Genomic DNA, 24,108 nt, shown 5'->3' with positions numbered 1-24,108 from the left:
AACAGTAAAATTATGTTTTCTGAGAGTTGATCCTTATTTGTAAGCGATAAATATGAATTTTCCCCAGTTTGAGCTGAAAGAAAAAATTTTTAAGAAGCGACAATAATCTAGTAACGTCCCATGGTACTCCCAAGTTAAAGGAGAGAGAGTCAGCCTTCAGACTGCCCTGGATCTGTTTCTACAGACACACTGCAGGGCAGCGGTTTTCAGTGCACCGGAGCCATCAGGGCTTACAGAGCTCTCACAGTGGTGTGGCCAAGCCAGATCATCGCTGCAGTCAGCCCTCGTTCAGGAGCTCTGTAGGGGGTTGTGTAGGGAAGACAGCAGCGTGTATAATTTGATCAGGAGAGCTTTTCTCTCCGCTCTCCTGTCTCTGGTCAAGGCCAGTGCAATACAGGGCGCTCCTGGCCAGCATCAGTGTGCATGAGTGCACACAAGAGGGACAAGAACCTTTATGCTGATGTAGGGGAGCACTGGGCCAGACACACAGAGCTCTGTGGAGTTTGTCTTCATGCAAACACATGAGGCTCGTGCCACAGTCATGCACAGGAGAGTCGCATGCTGAAACTCCTACCCCATTAGCTGATGCCACTCTTTTATGGTTTTGTTTAAATGATGAAAACACTTTAATAATTCTGTGCTCTAAAACAAATGGTTGGTCACTGCCACCACAGAACCAGAGCCAGACTCTCCTTTTTGCTGTCCATCCATTTTTTTCAGGTGGCTACACATGGTACCCACTCCTAAGGTGTCACAGGTACAGCCCCTGGAAGGATTCATAACTCACTCATGAGTTGCTGCCCTCATCCATACAGGAGTGAACAGGCTGAGCTTGTCACCTCTCTGTGGCTCTTCCAGTTTATCACCTCTCTGTGCCTGTTCCACCTCCTCACCTCTCTGTGCCTGTCCCAGCTCCTCACCTCTCTCTCTCTGTGCCTGTCCCAGCTCCTCACCTCTCTCTCTCTGTGCCTGTCCCAGCTCCTCACCTCTCTCTCTCTGTGCCTGTCCCAGCTCCTCACCTCTCTGTGCCTGTCCCAGCTCCTCACCTCTCTCTCTCTGTGCCTGTCCCAGCTCCTCACCTCTCTCTCTCTGTGCCTGTCCCAGCTCCTCACCTCTCTGTGCCTGTCCCAGCTCCTCACCTCTCTCTCTCTGTGCCTGTCCCAGCTCCTCACCTCTCTCTCTCTGTGCCTGTCCCAGCTCCTCACCTCTCTGTGCCTGTCCCAGCTCCTCACCTCTCTCTCTCTGTGCCTGTCCCAGCTCCTCACCTCTCTCTCTCTGTGCCTGTCCCAGCTCCTCACCTCTCTGTGCCTGTCCCAGCTCCTCACCTCTCTCTCTCTGTGCCTGTCCCAGCTCCTCACCTCTCTCTCTCTGTGCCTGTCCCAGCCCGCAGGGAAGGAGCCAGCTGGCCGAGGACAAGCGCCGGTGTCCGCACAGGAAGGGCTCCCGGGGGCCGAAGGAGGAGCCGTGTTCCCTGCGGCGGCTCGGAGCCCCGCAGCCCTCAGGGAAGATGTGTCCGAGCTGCGAGATCCTGCTGTGCCGGCCCTGCGGGACCCTGCACTCGCAGCGCGGCTTCATCGCCCACAGCCTGCTCGACCACTACGACACCGCAGCCCTGCCCTGCTGACCGCCCTGCTGGGGGGGACGGAAGATTTGGGGGCCATCCGAGCCCGGAGCGCACCCCAAACCCAAAGCTGGATCCATCGGGATGATGGCTCCCGGCCTGGCGCCGGCTCCGCGCAGCCTCGGCCGCCGCGGCCGCTCCGAGCTCAGCCTGTACGCGGCAGCTGCGCTCATTTAACCGGCATCAACCCGGCGAACAAAGCTGTAACCTAAACATTTCTTAGCTGTGAAGGACAGGGAATTGTTTCGGAAACATTCTCCAGAGCTTTCCTTTTCCCCTCAAGGAAACAAAGATTATTCTATTGAGCTGCAAAAGCTAATGTAACTATTACATGCAGAGCCACTTGTGATGTCTCTGTTTGCTTCAGTGTGGTTTGTGGTCTGGAATATTAAACGTTTTATTTTTAAATTAACTACCTCAGAGATGCAACTTTATGGGGAAAAGGGGCTTCTAAAAGCGGTCCTGGCCACAAGGATTGCAGCTTACATCCCAGTTCCCTCCCAGAACTTCCAAACTTTCACAGGCTTTCAGCATCTCACCTGTGATCCTGAACCTTGCCTTAAAAGGAGCAACAACAATCACAACTCACAAAGTATTTAAGCCTTCTTCGAGTTCTTAAACCCAGACCTGTATTTTTAAGCAGTTCCTCAAACAGTGTAGTACAGCTGCAGACACCAGGCCAGGGCTCTGGGGCAGCCACGGGTGGCATTGAGGTCCAGGCATACAGAAAACTTCACCCCTGTGGAGTTCCCAAGTACAGGAGAAGGATGGAAGTAGCCTCAGGAACAGATTATCCCAAGTCTTGCACCTTTTCATCCCATGCACCTTTTCCTCCCATGCCAGTGGGCACAAACCTAGGTGCAGGATTAATTCCTTGCTCTTGGGTAGGGAACAGGTTAAACACACTTAGTCTCCCACAGCCATTAACATTAAGGGTTCTTTTATTTAGCCAAGCAGAAGAACACAGGCTGGGATGTTTGGACCTTTGTTCCATCTCTCCTCTTCCTAAATTCAAAAGTAACAAGTCCATAGGGAAAAAGTCCCTCTGTCCTTCCCACTTCTTTTGGAGCTGTTCCATTTTTGTTCACATGAATATTTGGTAAGGTGACTGGAATCCAGATTTATTTTTTTTTTTCTTCTATCTCTAGTGAATACTTGGACTGAGCTATGGCATTTAGTCTCATGTTCTGTTTCCACCATCCCAGGAAAAGAGTTTCAACAGGAGGAATTCAGAGCCACACATATAACATTGCTGTGCTCCAGAGTATCTTGAAGAGTAGTGCTCAGCTCCCTTTGTGGAAAGTCAGACACTCAATGCTCCTCGTGCAAGAGGTATCAGAGACAGGTTCAGAAACCAGACTGAGCTGCTGAAAGCTCCCAGGGCAAAGCCCATTAGGAATTTCATGTAGGAGAAAGCTTTAGGCAGGATTTATAAACTGAAATCAACTGCTGCCTGTTCCTCCCTTCTGTCCAGGCTCCACTGGTTCTGCACACTGCAAGTGCCCAGACTTCCTGCCCAAATGCAGACTTCTAAAGCCCAAAATTAGATTTTATGAACACCCTTATGCTACAAGGGCCTTAATCCCTCCAAACCCACGTTTCCACATTTGGTGCTTGATGGCCGCTTCTGTACATTTTTAAAAGCCAACCAGGGCCTGGCAAACCAGAATTAACCTTTCACATTTCTCTGAGACTGCTATCCCTAAACTGGGACCCTTCACAGCTTTCCCAAGAAAACTTATTTTACCACTACGTTAAGAAATATAAATTCAACTCCATTCCTCTTCATCAAGCAATCCAGAGGAACTTCTTCATCAAGCAATCCAGAGGAACTTCTCCAGACAATCACCTGGGGAAGAACAAGGTGACAGACTGAAAGGATGAAGGACTAGCTCATCACAACAGCATTATTTTAAATCCTACTGTCCCATACAGTGAAATCAGTTCAAATGGGTGACGACTGAGCCTTTATCCAAGTGTTCCAGAGGGGACAGAACAAGGAAAGTTCTCTCAGCACCTGCCTGGTAGTATTTCCTGTGTGGCTTGCTAAGGGGCACAACAAGCTCCTCACATGAGTTATTAGGCTGGAAAGGCCCCGAAGCAGCAGCAGAGAGCAAACCCAGCTCCCTGGCGAGAGCAGCTCTCTCCTGTCCCCATGAATGCTGCTGTGCTGTCTGCAGGACAGCTGGCAGCATGGGCAGCGTGACTCAGTGCTCCTGGCAGGAACACCTCCATCAGGCATGAAGTCGTGTTTGGGGAGAGTAACTACATTTTTGCTATGCACTGAGGCAGCACCAACAGTTTTGTACTTGATTTCTCAGCAGCTGGTAAATTACTGCACCTTTCCTGCAGCAGCTACCAAAATCTGCTGCAGAGATCTGCTCGGTGCTGTCTGTTCCTACCACAGGGTGATGTGTGTGGCATTGAGGTCAGACAATAGAACCACACCTTGAGCTCAGCCTGGCTTTCCTCTCCTCAGCCACACCACAGAGAGGCCCTTTTGTCCCCCCAAAATCCCCAGAGCCCCGTGCAAACAGTGAGACCCAACAGCCCCAGGCGCTGTCCCCTCATATGGCAGCACCTACTGACACTTGTGCACCACGACAGCTCCGCTCCCTCAGCTCTTGGAGTGCCAGGCCCAACAAGTCATTTGGAAAATCACTGTATCTCAGCAAAGGACTTCAGGCTCAGATTTTAAAGCAGGCTCAGGCACATAATTACACTAATACACTATATTGTGAAAGAATAATAATAGAAATACTGATCACACGTTTAAAAGATTTAGGCTTGAAACCATCCTACAGAAAAAAGCTATGATGTAGCCTGACATATCAATTATTAAGAGCCTCTACTATTTAATCATCTGATTTCAATAGCTCTGGGAGATTACAGAGGAATATTGGACTCTTTTATATTAAATACAGGAATGAGCTCTGTCCAAGGCATTTGCTGGAATGGGAGTGACTTGACAACCCCACTGCCAAAACAACCAATACAAGCATGAGAGGGAAAGGAAGCAGCTCCACAGCTGAAGGGCAAATCCATGGGAGCTCCTTCCCTGGAAATCCAACACACGACAAGCAGGAGTGTAAAAGCAGCAGCTGTCACTGTTTGCCACAAAATAAATTATTCAAGGTAGAAAGCAAACCCATCAAGTAATCACAATCAGTAATAAACCAGAACAAATAAAGATATTTTACACACTGCATGTACCAAATTTCAGCTGTGGTTTTTAAAGCAGCCCAGGCAGCTTTCCCCTCTGCCAGATAACAATGAAGGCCTTGAGAAGGAAGTCATTTTTCCAGTGGACATATACCAAGAAAGGTAATGAACATGAGACTATGTGACCTGAAGGTTCAACACAAAAGTTTTAAATTCTCTTACTATAATCTAACCATTTGATGACTTCTGAATTCAGAAACTAGGCTAAACTAAAATGTTCTAAATCAGCCCAAATTAACTTACCAATTTAGTATTAGAGCTGGATATTGGGAGGAAAATACAGAAATAATCAATGGACTGATGTGCCAAAATCGCGTTTTCTCTTGGATGACAAACAGCGGAGGACACTTTCTCTCATTTGACATTTCATGAAGCAGTCCATTTATCTGTTTGTTTGTTTTCTGAATGGACTTCGGTATGCCACAGGCTGTAGCAAGTACGATGAAAACTAAGGAAAGTGATGACCTATTTACTAACCCAATTCAGCAAACCAGGACTCGGCTCAAAACTTAACGTGAAAGTATCATCACAAAATCAGCTTTGGTCCCCTGGTAAATGCTGCCTCCTGCCAGGTTCAGCCCTGAGAGGTCAGCCTGGGGAGCATTCCTGGGAGAGGGGAATCTTCTCAGCCATTTGAAGATCAATTCACAGGAGGAAAATGCTTCATTGTCTTTGCTGCCAAACACAGAACCAGACCATTTAACTCGGCTCTAACTTTCTTTCCCCATTCTTGTTAATTAATTGCCAAGAGTAAACATAGAGAAGGTAAAGACAACCAAACAAAACAGAGTCATTGAAGGGCTATTAACCAACACAAACACTGAGCAGAAGTGGCATTTCCTAATCACCCCTAAATATTCCTCAAGGAACAGAGGCGATGGGATTTTCTCACCATCTCAAGTACTTTTGTAACCTGCATTAAAGTCGCATCCCAAATCCCCTCAACCAGCACAAAAGCTCTTTCCCCAGGGCGTGGGGAAAGTACCCCCGGTGGTGCTGGAGGCAGGGAAGGTGTTCCTGCACCTGGAGGTCACAGCTCTCACCTGCAGTGGTGCAGGGGAGACTGAGGCACAGCCTTGCAGCTCTCACCTGCAGTGGTGCAGGGGAGCCTGGGGCACAGCTCTGAGGCACAGCCTTGCAGCTCTCACCTGCAGTGCTGCAGGGGAGCCTGAGGCACAGCTCTGAGGCACAGCCTTGCAGCTCTCACCTGCAGAGGTGCAGGGGAGCCTGAGGCACAGCTCTGAGGCACAGCCTTGCAGCTCTCACCTGCAGAGGTGCAGGGGAGCCTGAGGCACAGCTCTGAGGCACAGCCTTGCAGCTCTCACCTGCAGAGGTGCAGGGGAGCCTGGGGCACAGCTCTGAGGCACAGCCTTGCAGCTCTCACCTGCAGAGGTGCAGCGGAGCCTGAGGCACAGCTCTGAGGCACAGCCTTGCAGCTCTCACCTGCAGAGGTGCAGGGGAGCCTGAGGCACAGCCTTGCAGCTCTCACCTGCAGAGGTGCAGGGGAGCCTGAGGCACAGCCTTGAGCCACCCGTTTCCAGTCCCACAGGAAGGCTGGGCTGGGACATGGAACCCAGCTGCCCTTGGAGCTAGGGAAATAAAGGAAATGCAGATGTCACTGTGCCCCCTCCTGTCAGAGCCCACGCACACCAGCTCCAGGCAGCCGGGGTGCGCCCGCCAACTTCATCTCAAAGTTCTGGAAAAGCCGATGTCTTCCCTCAACAAGACCAGAGAGATCCAAGTGCTCTGTCTCACAGAAAAATGGAACATGTCCAGGAATGGCTCCTTATGCAAACTCACGTCCTGTGAATTACCTGAGGATGAGATTACTTTTTCAGAGCTGTCACCTGCAACGTAGTCTCTTTTTAATTTTCTCGCCATCTGCTATAGAAATAATAATAATAATAATAATAATAATAATAATAATAATAATAATAATAATAAATGACATGGCACACTGTTAATATATGTTATAATAATAAATGCTACTATTTTGTATATAAAAAAACTAACACTAAACCCAACAAAACCAACCACTTGTTACTTTTAGAATATTCTGGAGGCAGAAGTCTTTTCAGACAGATAAGCCCATAGGATGAGGACAAGAGAATCAATTCCCCACACACAAAGCCACCCTGACTCCAGGTAAGTTCTTAACCTGTAAAATAAACAAGGAATCCCCAAACCAAAAAAAAAACCCCAAAAACCAAAAAAACCCAAACCACTCTCAACAAAGTAAAACCAACTTTAATTAAATTCCTACATCATCCAACATTTCTATGCAGAACAAGTGTTTAGTCAAAAAGTAAATATATATGTTTAATTCTCTTTCAAACATCCACTAGAATCAAGAGCTACCAGTGTTCCTTGGAGAACAAGCAGTAGTTAAACCTCTCTTGCTGATGTTCAGGAACAGTTTGTTACATCTTTTAACCAGCAGTTCCCTATTGCACATAACAAATTTGCTCTCCGTTTAAGCACCTAAAAGCCTGGTACCTTGCTAAATAAATTAAAACAAATCCAGTTTCTTCAGCAACCATCTTCAACATATATATCTTGGTAAAGCAACATTACTGCAAGCTTTTAATAAATACAGAGAGAAGATCAGTGACTGCATTGGTGTTCTGCGGAATGATCTTTTCCCACAAACTCTTGCTTCTCCAACCAGTTGTGGTTTTTGGCATGTATGCTCTAAAAATCACTTTGTGCAGTATATTTAATGAAAACATCCCTTACATAGGGCAGTACATTTTGCAGGGAAGGACTGATCTGAGATAGGAATTTCAGTGTAAGGCTGGAAGGCGCTTCTTGCCGGAACCAAACCAAATTGTGCCTCTCTGGGAGCAGAAGGCAAAGCCCCAGAGGCTGAGTGGGAGACTGTAACCAACGAGGGATTCTCAGGCACGTTTGGAATTGGCCTAACCTTCCTCATTCTGAAGGGCTTCTTTTGTGTGTTAAGTCAGAGGAACAAAATTGTGCAACCCTGAACATGCTGCATCACATCTGTCAGAGGTCTCCCCCACCCTCGAAACACCCTTAATTCTCTTTCTTCCTTCAGCAGCAGCACAGACATGAAGCAGCTCCCTGCAGTACAGTGATACCATGGCTGCTATTTACAGTAGAATTAATGCATCTGTGACAGTAGGGCAGAGGTCATATGAAAAATATACACAATATGCTCATTTTTTAGCCAGATTAGGATATATTAAAAAAAAAAAAATTACTCTTCAAGTCCTAACTTTGAACAAAGAACAGTTCTGTCAGAGGTCTTCAAACCTTACAAGGATATGTTAGAGCACATTACCCTAACGTATAAAAACAAATATTTACACCTCCATAAAGTACCAAAGAATTTTTAAAAATGCCTAGTAGCTCTCAGCGTGCAAAGTCAGCAGGAATTGATTATCCAGGATGTTCACTAACTGTAGAGACAGTCTTGGAATCAAGCATTCAGAAGCAGAGTGCAAAAGACTCAGGAATTATTTCAGTCCACTTGTTTTCAGTGTCATTTCCTCTCTTGTTTTGGATCAGTTGATAGAATCACAGAATGTGCTGAGTTGGAAGGGACCCATCAGGATCAGGGTCCATCTGCTGGCCCTGTGTGGGGCTCCCCAAGAACCACGCTGTGCCTCAGAGCGCTGTCCCAGCGCCTCCTGAAGTTCTGTTGGTCCGTACGACAGAAACCCTTCAAACGCTCATCAAGGTAACCTTCAGCTTAGTGCAAATGCCAGAGTCTCCTAGGACCTGTAATCTTTTCTGACAGTGTGAGCCATCCAGTTCACTTTAGTAGTCCAACTTTCCCGCAGAGCTTCATCAAACTTTTGCTTGAACTGTTTTAGTGCTTCTTCCTCACTCTTCCCTAAGGCGAGGGAGTCCTAAGGCAAGAGGGAAACAAGGACTGTCAGGAATTTTAAAGAGCATAGTTAAAAAACCTCCCTCACCTTTCAACACAAGCCACAGTGTGTTTTTGTTCTCCTTTGACACTTTTTCACTTACTACTCATTGAGCAATCCATCAGTTGGTTTAAATAATACATCTTCCTGGGTTTAAAGATAAAACTGAAAAGGAATGAAGCAAATCATTTTCACATTTCCAGGTCTGTGTTTTGTCCATGAGCCAGGATGTAAAATACCCCTGAGATGAGTCCACTTAAGATGCACAGATGTGGGATCCTGAACTCATCCTATGAGCACCAGGCCTGACTACAGACCTTGTTCCGTAGAGCCAAAAAAGAAAACTTCAAGGACCGTGTGGAAATCTCGACAGAAATGGAAAACGGAAATGTATGAATCTTGGAATCAAAAAATCACGTCCTGGAAAAATGCTGAGTCCTGCTGAGCTGTAGCTCTTACTTTACCTTGAGATACTGGATGTCCTTGACAGAGGTGAGCTCTGGCAGCCCTGCAGTCAGCATCAGTGCAAAGAGGGTAATAAATAGGTTGCCGTGCTTGCGCAGGATCAGGTAGGCTTCCTCACAGTACTGCCGGAACCTGTGCGACACACAAGGAGCACAAAGGGAGAGTTACACACGTGGAAATCCCTGCAACCAGAATCTGTCACCTGCTCTCACAAATACAGACTCTGGAACACAGCACAGAGAGGACAGAGACGCCTGCAGAACCCCTCGTGCATGCTCACAAACACGTCCAGCGTCTGCCCAGCAAGCCCTCAGTACGCAACACCACCAGCTGCTCCTCAGAAAGAACAAAAGTGCCAGAGGTCATGGTCCCACCTCTCTGAGAATTTATTGGCTGAAATGCCCTGATGATCCTATATGGTAGGCTACAGTGGAAAAGCCAAAGCTCTACTGCAGTCCCTCTAATCGTCTTTTCTAATTCATTCTGTGGTCAAAACTGACGCAGCTGCCAGTGGATCATGAACATGTGACTCCTCAGGGCCAAGCATCCAAGCAAGGGGCAGCACAATAAACATGCCCTGATGGACAGGGAGGGCAGAAGGGAGCCTGCTCCTAAGGGCAGTGCTGCATCCTGCTTGAACAGCAGAGCCCTGAGCTGCTGAAGCCAGAGCTGAGCCCAGCAGAACCTGCCACCTCCTGCTGTGGGAGATCAAAAGCAACTGCAGAGCTGCAGCTTCTGGTTCTGAAGTAATCTGTGACATTCCAGCTCAGGGAGAGCAGCAGGCAGTCCTGTAAATGCATGTTGGCACACTTCCACACAGGTGTAAATGAGCAAACCAACCCCGGGTAGGTTCTGGCATGCTGGAAATTATAATCTCAATTAGAAACAGAACAAAATAACACTCACCTGCCAAATTTTTCAGTGTTCCCTGTTTTTCCTTGTTGAATAACATGAATGAAATCATAGGTGAGTATGAAAGGTACCCGTTCCCTTTTAATTCCAAACTTGGACTTAAAGTTCCCAAGAATATGCCCAAAATCTATGTGAAAGAGCTAAAAAAACAAACAGACAAACAAAGTGAAAACTAATTTCTCCAGCAAAATGTGTCACTTTTCTAATACCTCTACAGGATGCTGGTATCAAGAACAGTTAACTCCTAATGTGACTCTCCAAAACCTGTGGTTCCAACCCTTTGGGAGTATTTGGTTTTAAAACACTTCAAGATCGAACGTCAGTAGTAACATCCATGCACTCATGTGTGACCACTGCAGCAAAAGATTCGCTCAGGTTTAAGTTGTTGCTGCCATGAAACATCCTGGTGGCAGTATCAGACAAAAATGAGCCCAAGGATGAGGCCACGAGGTTCAACATCATCACATCCAAGGCCTTCCCACACAAGGACAGAGGCAAAGGTAGCAGAGCCAAATTAACCTGTGGCAGTTCCCCATGTCAGAATCGAGGATAAGGGCACTGCAGCTTTCTTCCAGGAGGTACAAACTTTAAAGAATACTGCAAATGTCTGTAAAACGCTCAGTTTTACAACACTTACTGGGTTTCTAGGCAGGATAATTTCAATTAAATCAGACAAGTTACATTACAGAGTAACACTTAAGAAAACACATGTTTAGGAGCTCCCCCCGATTGTGAGTGCACAGCATTGTGCTGGTGCTGGGTTCCACCCTGAGCATTTCTGCAGGGCTGAGTGGCACAGACTCACTTCAGGGAAACCACACGGCTCTAAAATGCAATTCATGGACTTTTAGGGGCGGTCTGAATCTGAACCATTAAAAGGCCTCTTGGATGTTCTGTAAAAGCTCTACAGAACAGCCTCTCTCCATACAGAATTGCTGATGGACCAGGCTTTGCTCTGTCCTTCCCCCAGTATTACATTCCCTTTCCTTGAAGCTCTCTCCAAGCCTTAGTGAACCACAGACATCAGTTCTAACCATGGGTGGCTTTCCTTTCACCAAGGCACTAAAGAAATCACAAGTTCTCAAGAGAACTCTTGCACACCAAAGGCATTCTGCCTACAGAATGGATTTTTACCTGCCCGTTTTTCCTGACCATGATATTGTCACTGTGTCTGTCACCGATTCCCAGCACATACGTAGCTACACAGTAGCCAGCACAAGAGAGAGTAAATTCTTCAATGGCTCGATCCAAGTCCTCTCTGGAACCACAGAGAAAATTGTTTTAATGCACACTGCTGGAATTCATGTCATGCCTTGACCTCAGAGAGGATTTTTGCTTGTCCATTAGGATGCTGTAAAACCAGAATTACTTGAGAAAAAAATACTGTATAGCTATGGAGAACAAGCAACATGGAAGGCAACCCCAAGGCTTGAGACCCACGCAGTTTTCTTGGGTTTGTTTGTGCTGCTAAATTTAATATAACTCACTCAACAGCACGCAGCCAAAATGCTGCAAAAGCCAGGGCCAAGGGTACCATGAATCTCAGGCAGAATTTCACACGCTAGAAAAACATTTAGCAAGAAACCACACCTTCCTCAACACTGAAAGTGGAACTTCAGAGAAATCTTGTAGCTTATACTATAGCGGAGAGAATAACTGTAGAAATTACCCTAAATTGTATTCCTTCAGCCAGTTCAAGAGCGCGTCCTTGTTGAAGGCAGCAGCTGCAGCAACGTTGCTGCTGTTTAACTGAATGTCAGCAATGGTTTCCGAACTAGAAACAGCCTCAATGAGGCCAGAGTGATCTCCAGTCGCTAAACAGCCATAGGGCAATATCCTGCAAGTGAACAGAACCGTGTCAGAACCTCAAACAGCAAGATATTTCTTTAGTGTACATGGCTGAATACCCACGTGAACAGTAAACTCTCAAAGGGTAATATACAGGAATTGCTTGTAAAGGTAAAAGACCAGAAATTTAAAAAGTTTATTATTCCTATTATGTACATAGATGCAAAAAAGAGAGACATTTTTAAAAGCCTAATTTTACCTTTTTACTCGAATCCATTTTTCTTGTAACTTCCCCAGATGAGCCACAGAGGGAGCCCTGTGCCCGCATTTGTGAGTTCCTGCCCGGACAGACCCTGACCTGCTCCAGTTCATTCCCCATAAACTATTGCTGGAAATACAAAAGAGGATCTTATCCTTTTCCACCTTCTTCCTACTTCAAAGGAAGATGCTAGAAATCCTTCTAAATATTAACATAAAGAACGTTTTCCAGCTCTTACTAAACTGAAGCATATAAACCCAATGGAAAACAGGAATACATCTCCTAACTGGCTTGGTATCTCAGAACACACCTGTGCATTCACACACTGTGACCAGTGAAAATGCCTCTTACCATGTCACTACAATGAGACACAGTTAAAGATGGAAATCAAGGAGAGATGTATATAAATAGGTAAGTGGGTTTTTTTCCAATACATTTCCTCCCTCCAGGTGCTTAGAAAGCTAAACAGAACAGCAACACCCCATGGGATGGGAGCTCAGCACGTACAATGGAAACTCACAGCAAACTTTTCAAAGGCAATGCATCACAAATTAAGGTGTCTGCTCTTGTGCCAGGCAGCTCAGGCCAAGGATATCACCTCAATTGTGGTCATGGTGCATGGATAAGAGAATGAATACCAACAAAAATCTACACTGCAGCACACAAGGTTTAGACCAGCACTCACTGACTTACAGAGCTGTATAAAGCAACCGTAGGACATACTAAAATTGATGTGTGTGCCTTCAGACATACATACATACACACATGGATATATATAAAGAAAAAATACTGCTGGTGAAGCTGTCAATAGTATTTATATATAAAATGATATATTTTTATATATATATATGTAAACTTTAATATATTAAGTTTAATGTAAGATACTAAGTTTGATTGCTACGAAGCATAACCACATCTCTTAACTGACCCAGCCCATAATCCAAAGCCATGAACGAAAAAGAAATAAAATTCCTTACAAAATTAAACACAATTTTTTTGCCTTATAGCTATCAGGGAACTGAGCAGTTTCTCCACCAAAGGTATAACACAACCGAAGTGGTGCAGGTAGTGATGCCTTGGAGTGGCTCCCTAGAACAGAGGCCAGACCAGATTAAGAGAATAAAGTGGATATTTATTAAAGGCCTTCAACAGATACACCTTGGGCAATCAGAGCCTCCCGGAGGCCACACCCAAGGTGGATGATGGCCAGGAGTTTTTCAGACAATTATAAGTTTGATTAATTTGCACCTCAGGGGTGAATGCTCCAATTACAGCTTCAGGCAATGAAGTCATTCACCCCCAGTTTGTTCCCCCCCCCACCAGTTCACTTTTTTTAATACTTTTCAGGGCCTGAAGCTGTAGGGTGTCCTTGAGTTTCAGGTCTAAAGGGATTGTTTTGTCTGATCAAAATGTGAAGACAGTAACTAGCACTCTATATGGAGTTTAGAGTTGTACCCTAAAGCAGTACAGGATCTGAAAAATATAAAAGCTAAAATCCTAACGCATCAGAAGCAGTAACGATATAGGCTAGGATTCTTCCCTACTGACAAGAAAGTGCACTGAAAACCAGATTCAACAGGGTATTTCAAGAGCACTCAACTTCAAAACAGCAGCAGAAGTGCAGGCTTGGAACGTTCTTCCCATTTCAATGCTGAGCACTGCCCAGTGCCAGCCCTGTCCCCGGAGCAGGACTCTCCAGGAGCAGGAGGGTGGCTGGGACTGCCCCTGGGCACAGGGAAGCTCTGCCCATCCTTATCACCACACCACAACTGGGAGCCAAAGCCGGCCAGGTTAAAGTGCACGCTGGCCTCCTTCCATGGCACTGCAACCCACCCTGCTCGCGGCTGAACCGGGCACACGGCCAACAACTTCCCCTTCAAAAGCAGGCAATGATGAAAGCCTCCAGCCCCTGGAGGGCTGTGTGCTTACAACTGCAGGAAAAAACATCCTTGTCAGAGAGACAGTTTGACAGGAGTCAAGTTAGGGACAAATCCTCTGGGCCCTTTCCATCTCATCCTGGTCTTTCTGACTGCAGCATCTGTCAGCAGGATATGCTCCCAGCTTTTTAAAGCCAGCAAAAGCCATGGACAGATCAATACTGAAATCCTGGCTAGGACAGAAAATTCTCTTCACTCATTTAAAACTGCTCTTTATTTCAAGTGTTTAATTCATCAAAGCAGTGCCCTTCCAAATACACACAAAATACTGGTGAATAATCAACACATTCTCAGTAACTTCAGGTCCAATACTTCAACAATTATGACATGCTTAAGAGTTGTAACAAATACATATTTAAGAATGTATGTGAACTCTGATTTCACTCATACACAGCCATTAACCTCAGATCTCACACAAGTAAGGGAGATGAAAACCTACTGTAGACAGGCACTGAAACAAAAGTGTTTTGGAGAATGTCCTGTATCTGGTCAAAAAGTAACCAAGTAGTAAATACTTTTATAACTATTTACTGCAGCAAAAGTGACTTGGCATCGATCAAACTCCTCAAATTCATGATTTTCTGTTGCTGTTACTTTACTCATTTCTCCATTAACACAACTTTGATGCTGTAACAGAGGTAAAGCAGCCCAAACACTTTCTGATGCAAGGATTTTCCCGAGATGTGCAGCACCACAGACCCCGTGGCATCCTTGGGAAGAGAGAGGTTGTGCTCCTCTGCTGTGACATGTATTTGTAATATGCCATCTATTTCCTGCTCAGTGTTCAGGTACAAGTTTGTCTTAGAAATGAAGGTGTGGGGATTAACTAAAAACCATACTATTTGCTTTGTTCATTTCTCTCTGCTACTTGGATGATGTTTGAGGTGAACTGACCCGAGGCAGGCTCCTGTGAGTGTCAGTGTTTGTCTGGGTGTTGGTTCTGTTCTGGGAAGCAGATCCATCCTACACCCCAGGCTCTCCTCAGCTGAGTGCACGCAGGGAGGGCCCAGGATGAAGGACCTACAGGAGCACATGGTGCCATCCTCCTGCACACAAGTGTCCCCCCTCTGATACACCCCCTGTCCTGTTTGTAACCCACGAGACAAATCAGCTGGCAATTAAACAAACAAACATTTCTCCTCCTTCAGCTCTCAAAATCAATATGGATTTGGTGTTCCTCTCTAGGGCTGAGAAATCCCACCAGGAATATCGTGCTTGCTTTAGACACAGACTGAGCTAAGGTTTCATTTTCAATCACTGCTAGAGAACTGAGTGTGGATTGCAATTAGAAGGGAACTGATGCTGCCCCCAGCTCAGTAGTGCATTGGCTGCCATTTGATCCATGGCCCCGTGGAAGCTGGACAATCTGCTTGTGGCAAAACACAACTGATGGGGAGAGGCAGCACCAAGAGCTGCTCTGAAACTGCTGGCACAAGTGAGAAGCCCTGCTTCTACTTGGATGGAATTACCAGACTCTCTGCAGTGGAAAAATGAGAAGTGCAAAATCCATTGTGCATCCACAAATGGAAATAACTTCAGGGAAACTAAGGATGATACAGGGCAAGAAGCAAAGACAGCACTCACTGGTATGGGCACATGACACTGCATTTTTCAGGAAAGCAGCTCTTTGACGCTACTTTTTCAGCTGAGACCATGCCTCTCACCCAAGCAAAAAGTAACCACTGAGTTCTGACTCATAAACATGGCAAAGAACTCACTCCACACTGCTGGCTCATAGATTCTGGAGTTGTCTCTTTTTGAGAGACATGCAGGCCAAGAACACGGAGATGCCAAAGCCTCACCCTCATGGCTGTGCCCTCCTGCTCTGGGTGTTCTGAGTGCTGTTCTGTCCAATTCTCTTCCTATGGAAGGTCATTTCAGAGCCTTCTCTTGCCAAGTGTCTGATTAATCCCTTTGACAGACACTGAACTGTAACCCTGCCTCAATCCCAGGATTTTATTTCATAATGGTAACTATGACAGGATGAATGGAAGGAAGATGCTCCCAGTTAAACAAACAAATTGAAGAGGCCAAATATAGAACTTCAATTCTCACTAGGAGCTTCCCCTTTCTACTTTTTTTCCTCACAGAGTTTTAAGAAAAATCTTGGACATCAGAGCTACATTTTGGTTTTCCTTTGTCGCGTTTTAAAAAAATGCCTTAGTCAGGAAAAGCATATTTGATGACTCTAATCACTGTTCCTGTTTGCTAGGGATGGTGTGTGGCCCACGCTGGAACCACAAACAGCTTCTGGGAAGGCAGCTACTGAGGAATGTCTCATCTGGGATTCCACAGCTGCCAGAGGCTGTCCTTGCCCCAAATGCTGGATCGCTCTCACAGTCAATTTATAATGACAGAAATGACCTAAGGCTTCCTCAAGTCAGTGTTCAACTTCACACACGTTCAACAATCTCATCACAAATGTACCTTTCCAGAAACAATTAGTATTTCATATTCACACCTTTCCTTAAGCATTCTAAGTAAGAAGTTGATAATTTTACTTACCTGTGCTGATATTATGTCGTATGTAGTTCCCACTACTATACTTGAACCATAAAAAATTTCAAAAGAGCTCCGAGAATCTAAATTAAGTATTTCAGACAATATTTAAATAGAAGTACTTCTAGACTTCTAAACAACATTTAAACACAGAAAATTTCAGCTCTTACACAGGCATACAAAATTTAGTTTATAGCTAAAAATGGTTTCTAATAATGTGATACCCTGTACCTTCTTTAGGACTACTCTCCTAAAGTCAAACTAGAATTTGTGAAGTATATTACCTAAAACCGGTTCATAAATTCGGGTGGAAAAGTTTCCCATGTACTAGAGGGTTGTGCGATAACACTGAGAAATGACTGATACTGTTGCTCTTAGGAATATTCCAGTATTTGTTCAAAGCAGTCATGTTTACCTTATCGAGCATACCGAAGAAAGAAAGCTGCTTTGCAAGAGACTTTGGAAGATACAGAGACATTTCTGGTCAGAAAAATGCATTGTGGCATCCAAACAGTGTTTTACCAAGAAGAGAAAGTGACCTCAGAGTTGCAGATGCTCCCAGAGCTGTAAGTGCTGGTGTGAGTAGCAATGAGAGCTCTGCTCACAGCAGGAGGAGTGAGGTAACGCCTCCCACAGCCTGCTCACCTTGGCCGTGACAGCTGCAATGTCTGGGCACCCTGACAGATGTCTAGAAAGAGGACAGTGGGGAAGGTGCCTAAAACAGGAAAGCTTTATTTCTAAAAGCAGACCCTCCATCCAAACAAAGCAGCCCTTGGGAGATCCTTACCGGAGATCCAGGCCAGCCTCTTTCCACAGAATGTCCATCAAGCGCAGAATCTGGAGCGTCAACATGTCCTGTCGGAGATCTGCAACAAAAGGGACACCACTGCTTCAATTCCTCACAAACTTCCTCAAATTTCCAAGGCCTTCAGAAAAAGGGATCTAAAAATACCCAGCCTAAGAGTTAAAGTGCTATTCATCACAATTACATGGTCCTGACTGGCAGTGTCTGTGCTTTGAAACTCAGAAGATGCTTCATTTGTTTACTGATGTCAGAGTAATCCATGTTTACATTATGACAATATAGCATAATACACCTCAAGTGCAAACATGCCAATGAAGAAGGAAAAGAAAAAATTGAAAGTTTCTTAGCATTGCTTACCATCACCATTTTTAAAGATGATCCCTACAAGATCTCCTCCAAACATTTTGTTGTTGTACACTATCCAGAGAGGCTTCATTTTAGAATCCATATATCTACACTTCTCAACACTAGAGGAAAACACAACAGAAGTTTTTGTCAAATAGGAATAATTCACCTGAAAAGATCTAAACATTCAGATGTTCAGAACATAAGAGAACATGTAGACTTCCAGTCTGGGAGTACTTAAATGCTCTCTCAGCTTTCGTTCTGCTGCTATGCCATGAGCACTCACCAAGCTCTGAACACATTTGTTACATGTGCAGTGTATTTGATACTGACTGCTGAATGTGTCTCTACTGCTTGAATCAAGCACCCTCATTTTCAGAGAAAATTGTTTTCTTTATATCCTTTCCCATCAATTTTTAGACTTTATATTTAAGTGAAAAGTTCTGATGACTAAGACAGTATTAAGTTTCATGGTGGATCACAAAAATCTTCTAATTTAACTGATATCTTAGCTTCAGAAGATGCCCAGCAGTGCTTCTGTCCCTATTGAAGTTCCCTGTGGCAGCACAGGCTGAACAATGCAGAGAAGTTCAGACTCAAGTGTGTTCCTGCTCTACTGTTTCATGCAAAGCTACAGTGAAATTGTGCTCATTATTTACTTACTGCAGTTCTGAGAGGATAACAGAAGGATTCAGAGGAGACTGGAGGTCAGAAAGTGCTTCTCTGTAAGCATTTTGTTTCAAACACGTATGCATTGCATCTTTGCCTTTTGCTTTGCTTTGCTTCATGGCATTCAGCTTAATTAGACTATTTAAAGTCTTCATTTTATTGAGGGCTTCCACCTGAAAGAGATTTTTTATTATTTAGAGTTATTGCTCTGATTTGAGATGTAACAATGCGAAATCCCATTTCACAACAAAATCAAATACTAAATAATTCTACAGCTTTTTAAAACTGGAAATAATGGGCTGAAATTAAGTTGCTGATGTTTCAGAAATATCATTTTTGTAATTAACAGAGACACTAATGAGATGAAAGCTCCTAAGCTTTGAGTCACTTTTAAAAGCACGACTTAACATTTCCAAAAAAAATGAACGAGTCATTTTAATGTATGACACATTAACACAAACTCCTTCTTCAAAGTACAATTTTTAGTTTCCTGTTTCAACAAAGCACATAACAAAGGTGCCCCTAGGCATTCTGAAGTAACAGAAACACTGATGATTTCATACTCTAACAAACTGAGCCAGTACTCGAGATGAGCTGTGGATGCAGACACTTCATTGTTCACATTAAGTTGCATCCAACAAGGCACGGCCATGTGACCACTTGCAGACAACTTTCACAGTGCAAAGTCTTAAATGTGTGTCATTAAAATCCTGCTCAAGTCGGGCAGAACATAACAGCTTTAATTGGCTAACGTGCTTGAAATCACAGCATCTCAACTAAGGAGATGTGTAAAAAGTCAAGGCAATTATTTGCAATAATACAGGTGGGTTTAACTCCTTTTTCCCCTTCTGTTTTGCAAAGTTTTTTACTGTTCCAAAATCTCTAAGGAAACCGGTGATGTAAATGTGTAACGCTGACAGAGCAAAGCCCTTTGACAAACCTAGATAGTGCATACAGCAAATACAACTCGTACGTCTAAGCAACTTTTTGACCAAATAGTTCTTCGAACAAACAGCTATGTCTGCATCAGTAAGGTGCTGAGCAATACACAGATTCTCTAACAAACAACAGCAATATAACAATTATGAAAGCTCTTTTCTATACAAGGAAGCTTCAGCCTGACTTACAAGGTGCTGAGTCAAAACTCACCCCTCCCACAGCCTGAACCCTGCCAGGCAGGATGCTGTGGAAATTGTATGGAGTTTGATTATAAAACTGGGCAGTGGAGAGCTGCCAGGTCAGCCATCTGTCAAAACCAAAAGCTCTCTGCTTTTCCACTATTCTAGGACCTGTACAAACATCAGTGACAAGGGAACAAAATGGAACCTGTGTTGTACAAACAGGAACTTTTTGAAGTATTTCTACTTTGAATTTCTTCCGTGTTTGCACAGTTGGGAATTTTTTTGCCCCTTCTTTGATTGTACTGACATTTGCTTCCTGTAAAGTGCACAAAAACTTTACTGACCTTAGGTCTATTGCTTAAAGCATTTCACCACCTACTCTTTTCATGATTTTGACAATGCTAACGAGCACACATGGAAGAGATGGTCTTTTCCACGTCCTGTGAGCTGCAGCAATAAAGAGCACAACAGAACCCCCCTGCTCCGCGTGCTCCAACGCACAGTTTCAATGCGGACAAACACCACCATCAGTTACTCATCCACTGAGTCACTCTCTGTGGCCTAATACAGTAAATAGTTTAACTCCAAAGAGAGACCATTTTTCAAATATTTTTAAGATCACAATCTAAATTAACTCACTAAAACCGCATTAGAGACTTCAAACATGATTTGTGAGTGTCTCTTAATGATCTGCTGATACAATTATTGGTGCTTTCAAAAGCAAACCTCTCATACTTATTAGGGTATTTAAAAGCAAATATATCTCTACTTTGTTCTCTCTTTGTGTGTGCAAATGACAGGCCTATAGTAACACTAAAATGAGTATTTGGGTGATTTGAAACTCCTTTTAACAAAAGCCAAAGCTGCAGGAAGTAGTCCTGGAGCAGTATAGGTAAAATTTAAAACAAGCTACCCTTACAGGGAGAAAAACTTGCAATGCACAGAAGCCCTTCTCTAGCTAATCCAGAGTGTCTCTGTAGTGTCTAGAACACACAGACAGTGCTGAAGGTGTCTCACAGGTCCTAGAAAACTGTAAAACCAGCTCCCTGAGGCCTCACAGTCCTGGCTACGCTCTGTGCCATGGAGGCTGCTCCATCACCCAGCCCTTTTAACTCCGTGTCACTCATGCCTCCTTCTCCTCCGCACTGCCCATCTTTGTCAAGGCAGCCAATATCCCCTCCCAGGAGCAATGGAATAAGGATGGAGTTGCAGGCTGGGACAGGTCAGGATGACAGGAAAGGGAAGACCCTACCTGTTTAGCCAGCACCTTCATATGAGCCACGCTCCCCCTGCAATAAGCCTCCAGTATCAAACCAAACTGCACCGACACAGCGGGGATGTGAACCTCCGACCTGCAAGGGGAAAAGCTGCTCATCAGGCTACAGCATTGCTACAACTGCATCACTCCAGTCCTTCAAAAACCCCAGAACAAACATTAAAACACCTCACGGTCACATCAAACATTAAAACATCTCATGGTCGCATCAAACATTAAAACATCTCATGGTCATAGAGCTGAAACAGAAAGCCAGATTTCTTAGGAAATGCCAGAACCCCTGTGTGCTGGAGATGATGAGGACAGGCCAGTTTGGTTGTTTCAAGGCCCAGGACTGCTCTGCGGGCAGCAGTGTTCATGCCAAGAGGTGGTGACTGAATACCTGCTTTAGGACCCTCTTCTATTCAGAGCAGCACTGAGAAGTCACTGAAGGGCTGACTCTAAACCACACATTCTCCAACCTTTGTAAAGGAAAAGCCTAATTTGCCCGAAGGAGAACACTTTGAAACAAACCACTGAACTTTGTATCAGAGCTAACTATCCTTCAAAACATTTTTATGTAAAACTTGCTCTTTTTAGCTAGAAAATAAATATTGTGTTCTAAAGACAGAATCAACCTATCCAACCTATTCCAGTCCATTCTGCAAGGCTTCTGCCATTCACGAAACTGCTCATCAAAAGTAGCAAGAACACACAGAACAGCTTTTATTTTCTGTTAGACTTGCGACAATAATAATTTTTCCCAACTGTGAGGTACAAATACTGTGCTTTTACTGCACCCACAGCCAAAACAAACACTAGGGGTATTTACAAACCTAACTCATCAGGTAGACAGACCTGAATGCAGTGTGGAATGCTTTCATCCAAGGGTAGATTACAGACCACTCTAATTTAATTTTAATGAGAGTTCTGATCTACAGATGCCAAACACAAAGAACTAAAGAGGACTTGTGGGGCACTGTGATAGTGGCTCATTTAGAAAAATCCTCAAGAAATCATATTTGAAAATCCAATCAGGCTCAAGTTTCAGAAAGATGAAAGGAAAATCTCCTACCTCAGGTGCCAGAACAACATCTGTCCTATTCTCCTATTGCCGAGTGCTCTTTCCAGGAGAAACCTGGAGAGTGCACAATCCAGAAAAGGCTCATACTTCAGGACTTGCACAAGTTGGAGAAGATACTGAGAGAGCTCTTCATCACTGAAATGAGGTACATTAAAAGCAGTTAGTAAGAGAGTAGCTAGACTACTGATACTCCAGAAATTCAGGTGCTATGACAAATCCAACAGTGAGAGCATTTGGTTCAATACCAACAGTGTCTCCCAATTTTTCCATCACACAGAGAAGAACAACACACAACTTAGTGCAACTTCCAGGTGGAAATAATTCCAGATGCATTCTCAGGATAGCCCAGCAGCCAAATTCCTTGTTTGGATTTGAAAGAAGTCAAAATAATATTTTTTTTTTTTTACCCCAAGAGTGTATCCTTGACCATTAAAAATTAATCACTAAACTATTCACCACAGAGAATTCAGAATTCAAGGACAGGAAATGTGCAGTAATGATAATGTTACACAAGTCCTGCCCTAGGTTACAGTGGAGAGCAAATGAAATGCAATAAGGGAAGAACTGCAGAGAATGAAGGCTCCTGTGAATCAAAACCAAATCAGTAATTCTCTCATTATTTATTACATACTGCACTTCACATTCCTATTAAATGCCAGAGTGGAGGTGGCTGGGTGCCAGGTGTTATTGACTCCAGCAATATTTCTCCCTTTGTTATTAAAACATTTCTCAGAGTTTCTCACTCTCAAGGGATGAACACCCAGTCCTCTCTGGGACAAAGGTGCACTGGTGTTCTCCTTGCAACATAGAAAATAATCATCATTTCCTACAAGGTGTCAGAATCGCGTGGTTTTATTTAGCTGCCAGTGAGCCTATCAGAAATCACACTGCTTTATTTGGCCACCTATGCACGGCAGGCAGCATGTTCAGCTCTTTCTCCTTGTGGCTGTTTTCTCCTGTGAGTACAAGGAATAAAGCCTGGCAGCCCAGGAACGCTCACCTACCTCATCTGCCTCAAACACCCCACTGCATATTCCCTGACGTACTGGTCGGGGTAATTGAAATCCAGCAGCTCCAAAGCCTCCCTGGGCAGCAGCTTGGGCCAGATCTGCAGGAGGGCCTGAAGCTGTTCCAAGAAAAAGGTGACAAGTAAGGACACAGGTGGGTCTCACTGCTCAGAAAGGCACCCAAATGAACAGAAGATAGTGACCAGCTGCCCTGGGGGAGGATGGGGGAGTAGAAAGGAGAGAAATAATTTGGGGTAACTGGGCCCACTTCTCATTAAGTTTCTCATGCTTCTAAATGATGCAGATTATTTTTAGTCTGAAAAACCTGTTTCTTCACATGCAGACGCAATGCACAGTAAACAAAAATTAGGTAACGCCAGGTACGTAAGGTTTAAAAACAGACATTCAATAAAATAAGATGTTTTTTAAGTGCTCTCATAAATATACAACCCTTTTGGTAACAGTGAAAGTTTTCTGCTAAGGAAAAGAAAAGCGTTTTTGTTGAGAGAAAGCTTTTTTTACCAAAAGTATTTGTCCACCTCAACTGATGGAGCCTTTTTGAACATTCACTGTGGATAGTAATGAGCTTAAATTGGGAAAAAAAAAAAAAAAAAAAGTTAGGTTAGATATTAAAACAAATAAAGAATCCCTAGACTGATGACAATAATGTGCTGGAAAAAAATTACAGAATACAGTGATGCATAACTTTGGACTACCAAAAAGAAAAAAGAACAACATTTAGAGGTCTCACAAAATAAACTGATGTTATTGCATTTTTTTGAAGCTCACAGCTATCTGCTGAGAGCAATATGTATAGAGATGTATCACTGAAACAGTGCACTATAAACACAAATAAACACTTTAATGCACATTAATATAAGTGCATATTAGTATAAATGCAGTGTATCAACAGCACAAGATGTTTCTTTCTGTAGGAATAAGTCATGATAATAATACCCTTCTCTAGAAATTAGATAACAAAGGTTATTTTATATTTCAATAGCAACATATAAAATCTAAATAATTAATAAGATCTTGTTTTTCTCTGGATTTCATAATGACTTTAGAGCAGTGAAAAAACTATTTCTGCTCTGTCACACATCAATCCTGCTTCCAGTTCCAGTATGACAAATCTGAGTTCACATTCTCAGCCCACATTTAAGAGGCACGTTCATAACACCATTTATACACCTTGGCAGCAGATTCTGAATTGAGTCACCATTTTT

General features: G+C 44.0%; 1 protein-coding gene across 4 annotated transcripts in view; it reads right to left on the bottom strand.

Annotated features, from left to right (window-relative positions):
* Positions 1 to 7,072: 7,072 nt before the first annotated feature.
* Positions 7,073 to 24,108, bottom strand: part of PIK3CB (phosphatidylinositol-4,5-bisphosphate 3-kinase catalytic subunit beta) — a 129,256-nt gene continuing 112,220 nt past the window's right edge. For all 4 annotated transcript variants that reach the window (XM_058421856.1, XM_040074911.2, XM_040074909.1 and 1 more), the window contains 11 exons: positions 22,880 to 23,001; positions 21,867 to 22,010; positions 20,789 to 20,888; positions 18,410 to 18,588; positions 17,759 to 17,868; positions 17,384 to 17,462; positions 11,783 to 11,950; positions 11,248 to 11,371; positions 10,108 to 10,253; positions 9,201 to 9,333; positions 7,073 to 8,718 (listed from right to left, as the gene is read on the bottom strand). In XM_058421856.1, coding sequence (XP_058277839.1) covers positions 8,581 to 8,718; positions 9,201 to 9,333; positions 10,108 to 10,253; positions 11,248 to 11,371; positions 11,783 to 11,950; positions 17,384 to 17,462; positions 17,759 to 17,868; positions 18,410 to 18,588; positions 20,789 to 20,888; positions 21,867 to 22,010; positions 22,880 to 23,001 — 1,443 coding nt within the window. In that variant the 3' untranslated portion in view covers positions 7,073 to 8,580. The remainder of the gene's footprint in view (positions 8,719 to 9,200; positions 9,334 to 10,107; positions 10,254 to 11,247; positions 11,372 to 11,782; positions 11,951 to 17,383; positions 17,463 to 17,758; positions 17,869 to 18,409; positions 18,589 to 20,788; positions 20,889 to 21,866; positions 22,011 to 22,879; positions 23,002 to 24,108) is intronic.

The sequence above is a fragment of the Hirundo rustica genome, chromosome 10 (genome assembly GCF_015227805.2).
Source record: "Hirundo rustica isolate bHirRus1 chromosome 10, bHirRus1.pri.v3, whole genome shotgun sequence".
Lineage (NCBI taxonomy): Eukaryota > Metazoa > Chordata > Aves > Passeriformes > Hirundinidae > Hirundo > Hirundo rustica.
This window is presented reverse-complemented; position numbering and strand designations above follow the sequence as displayed.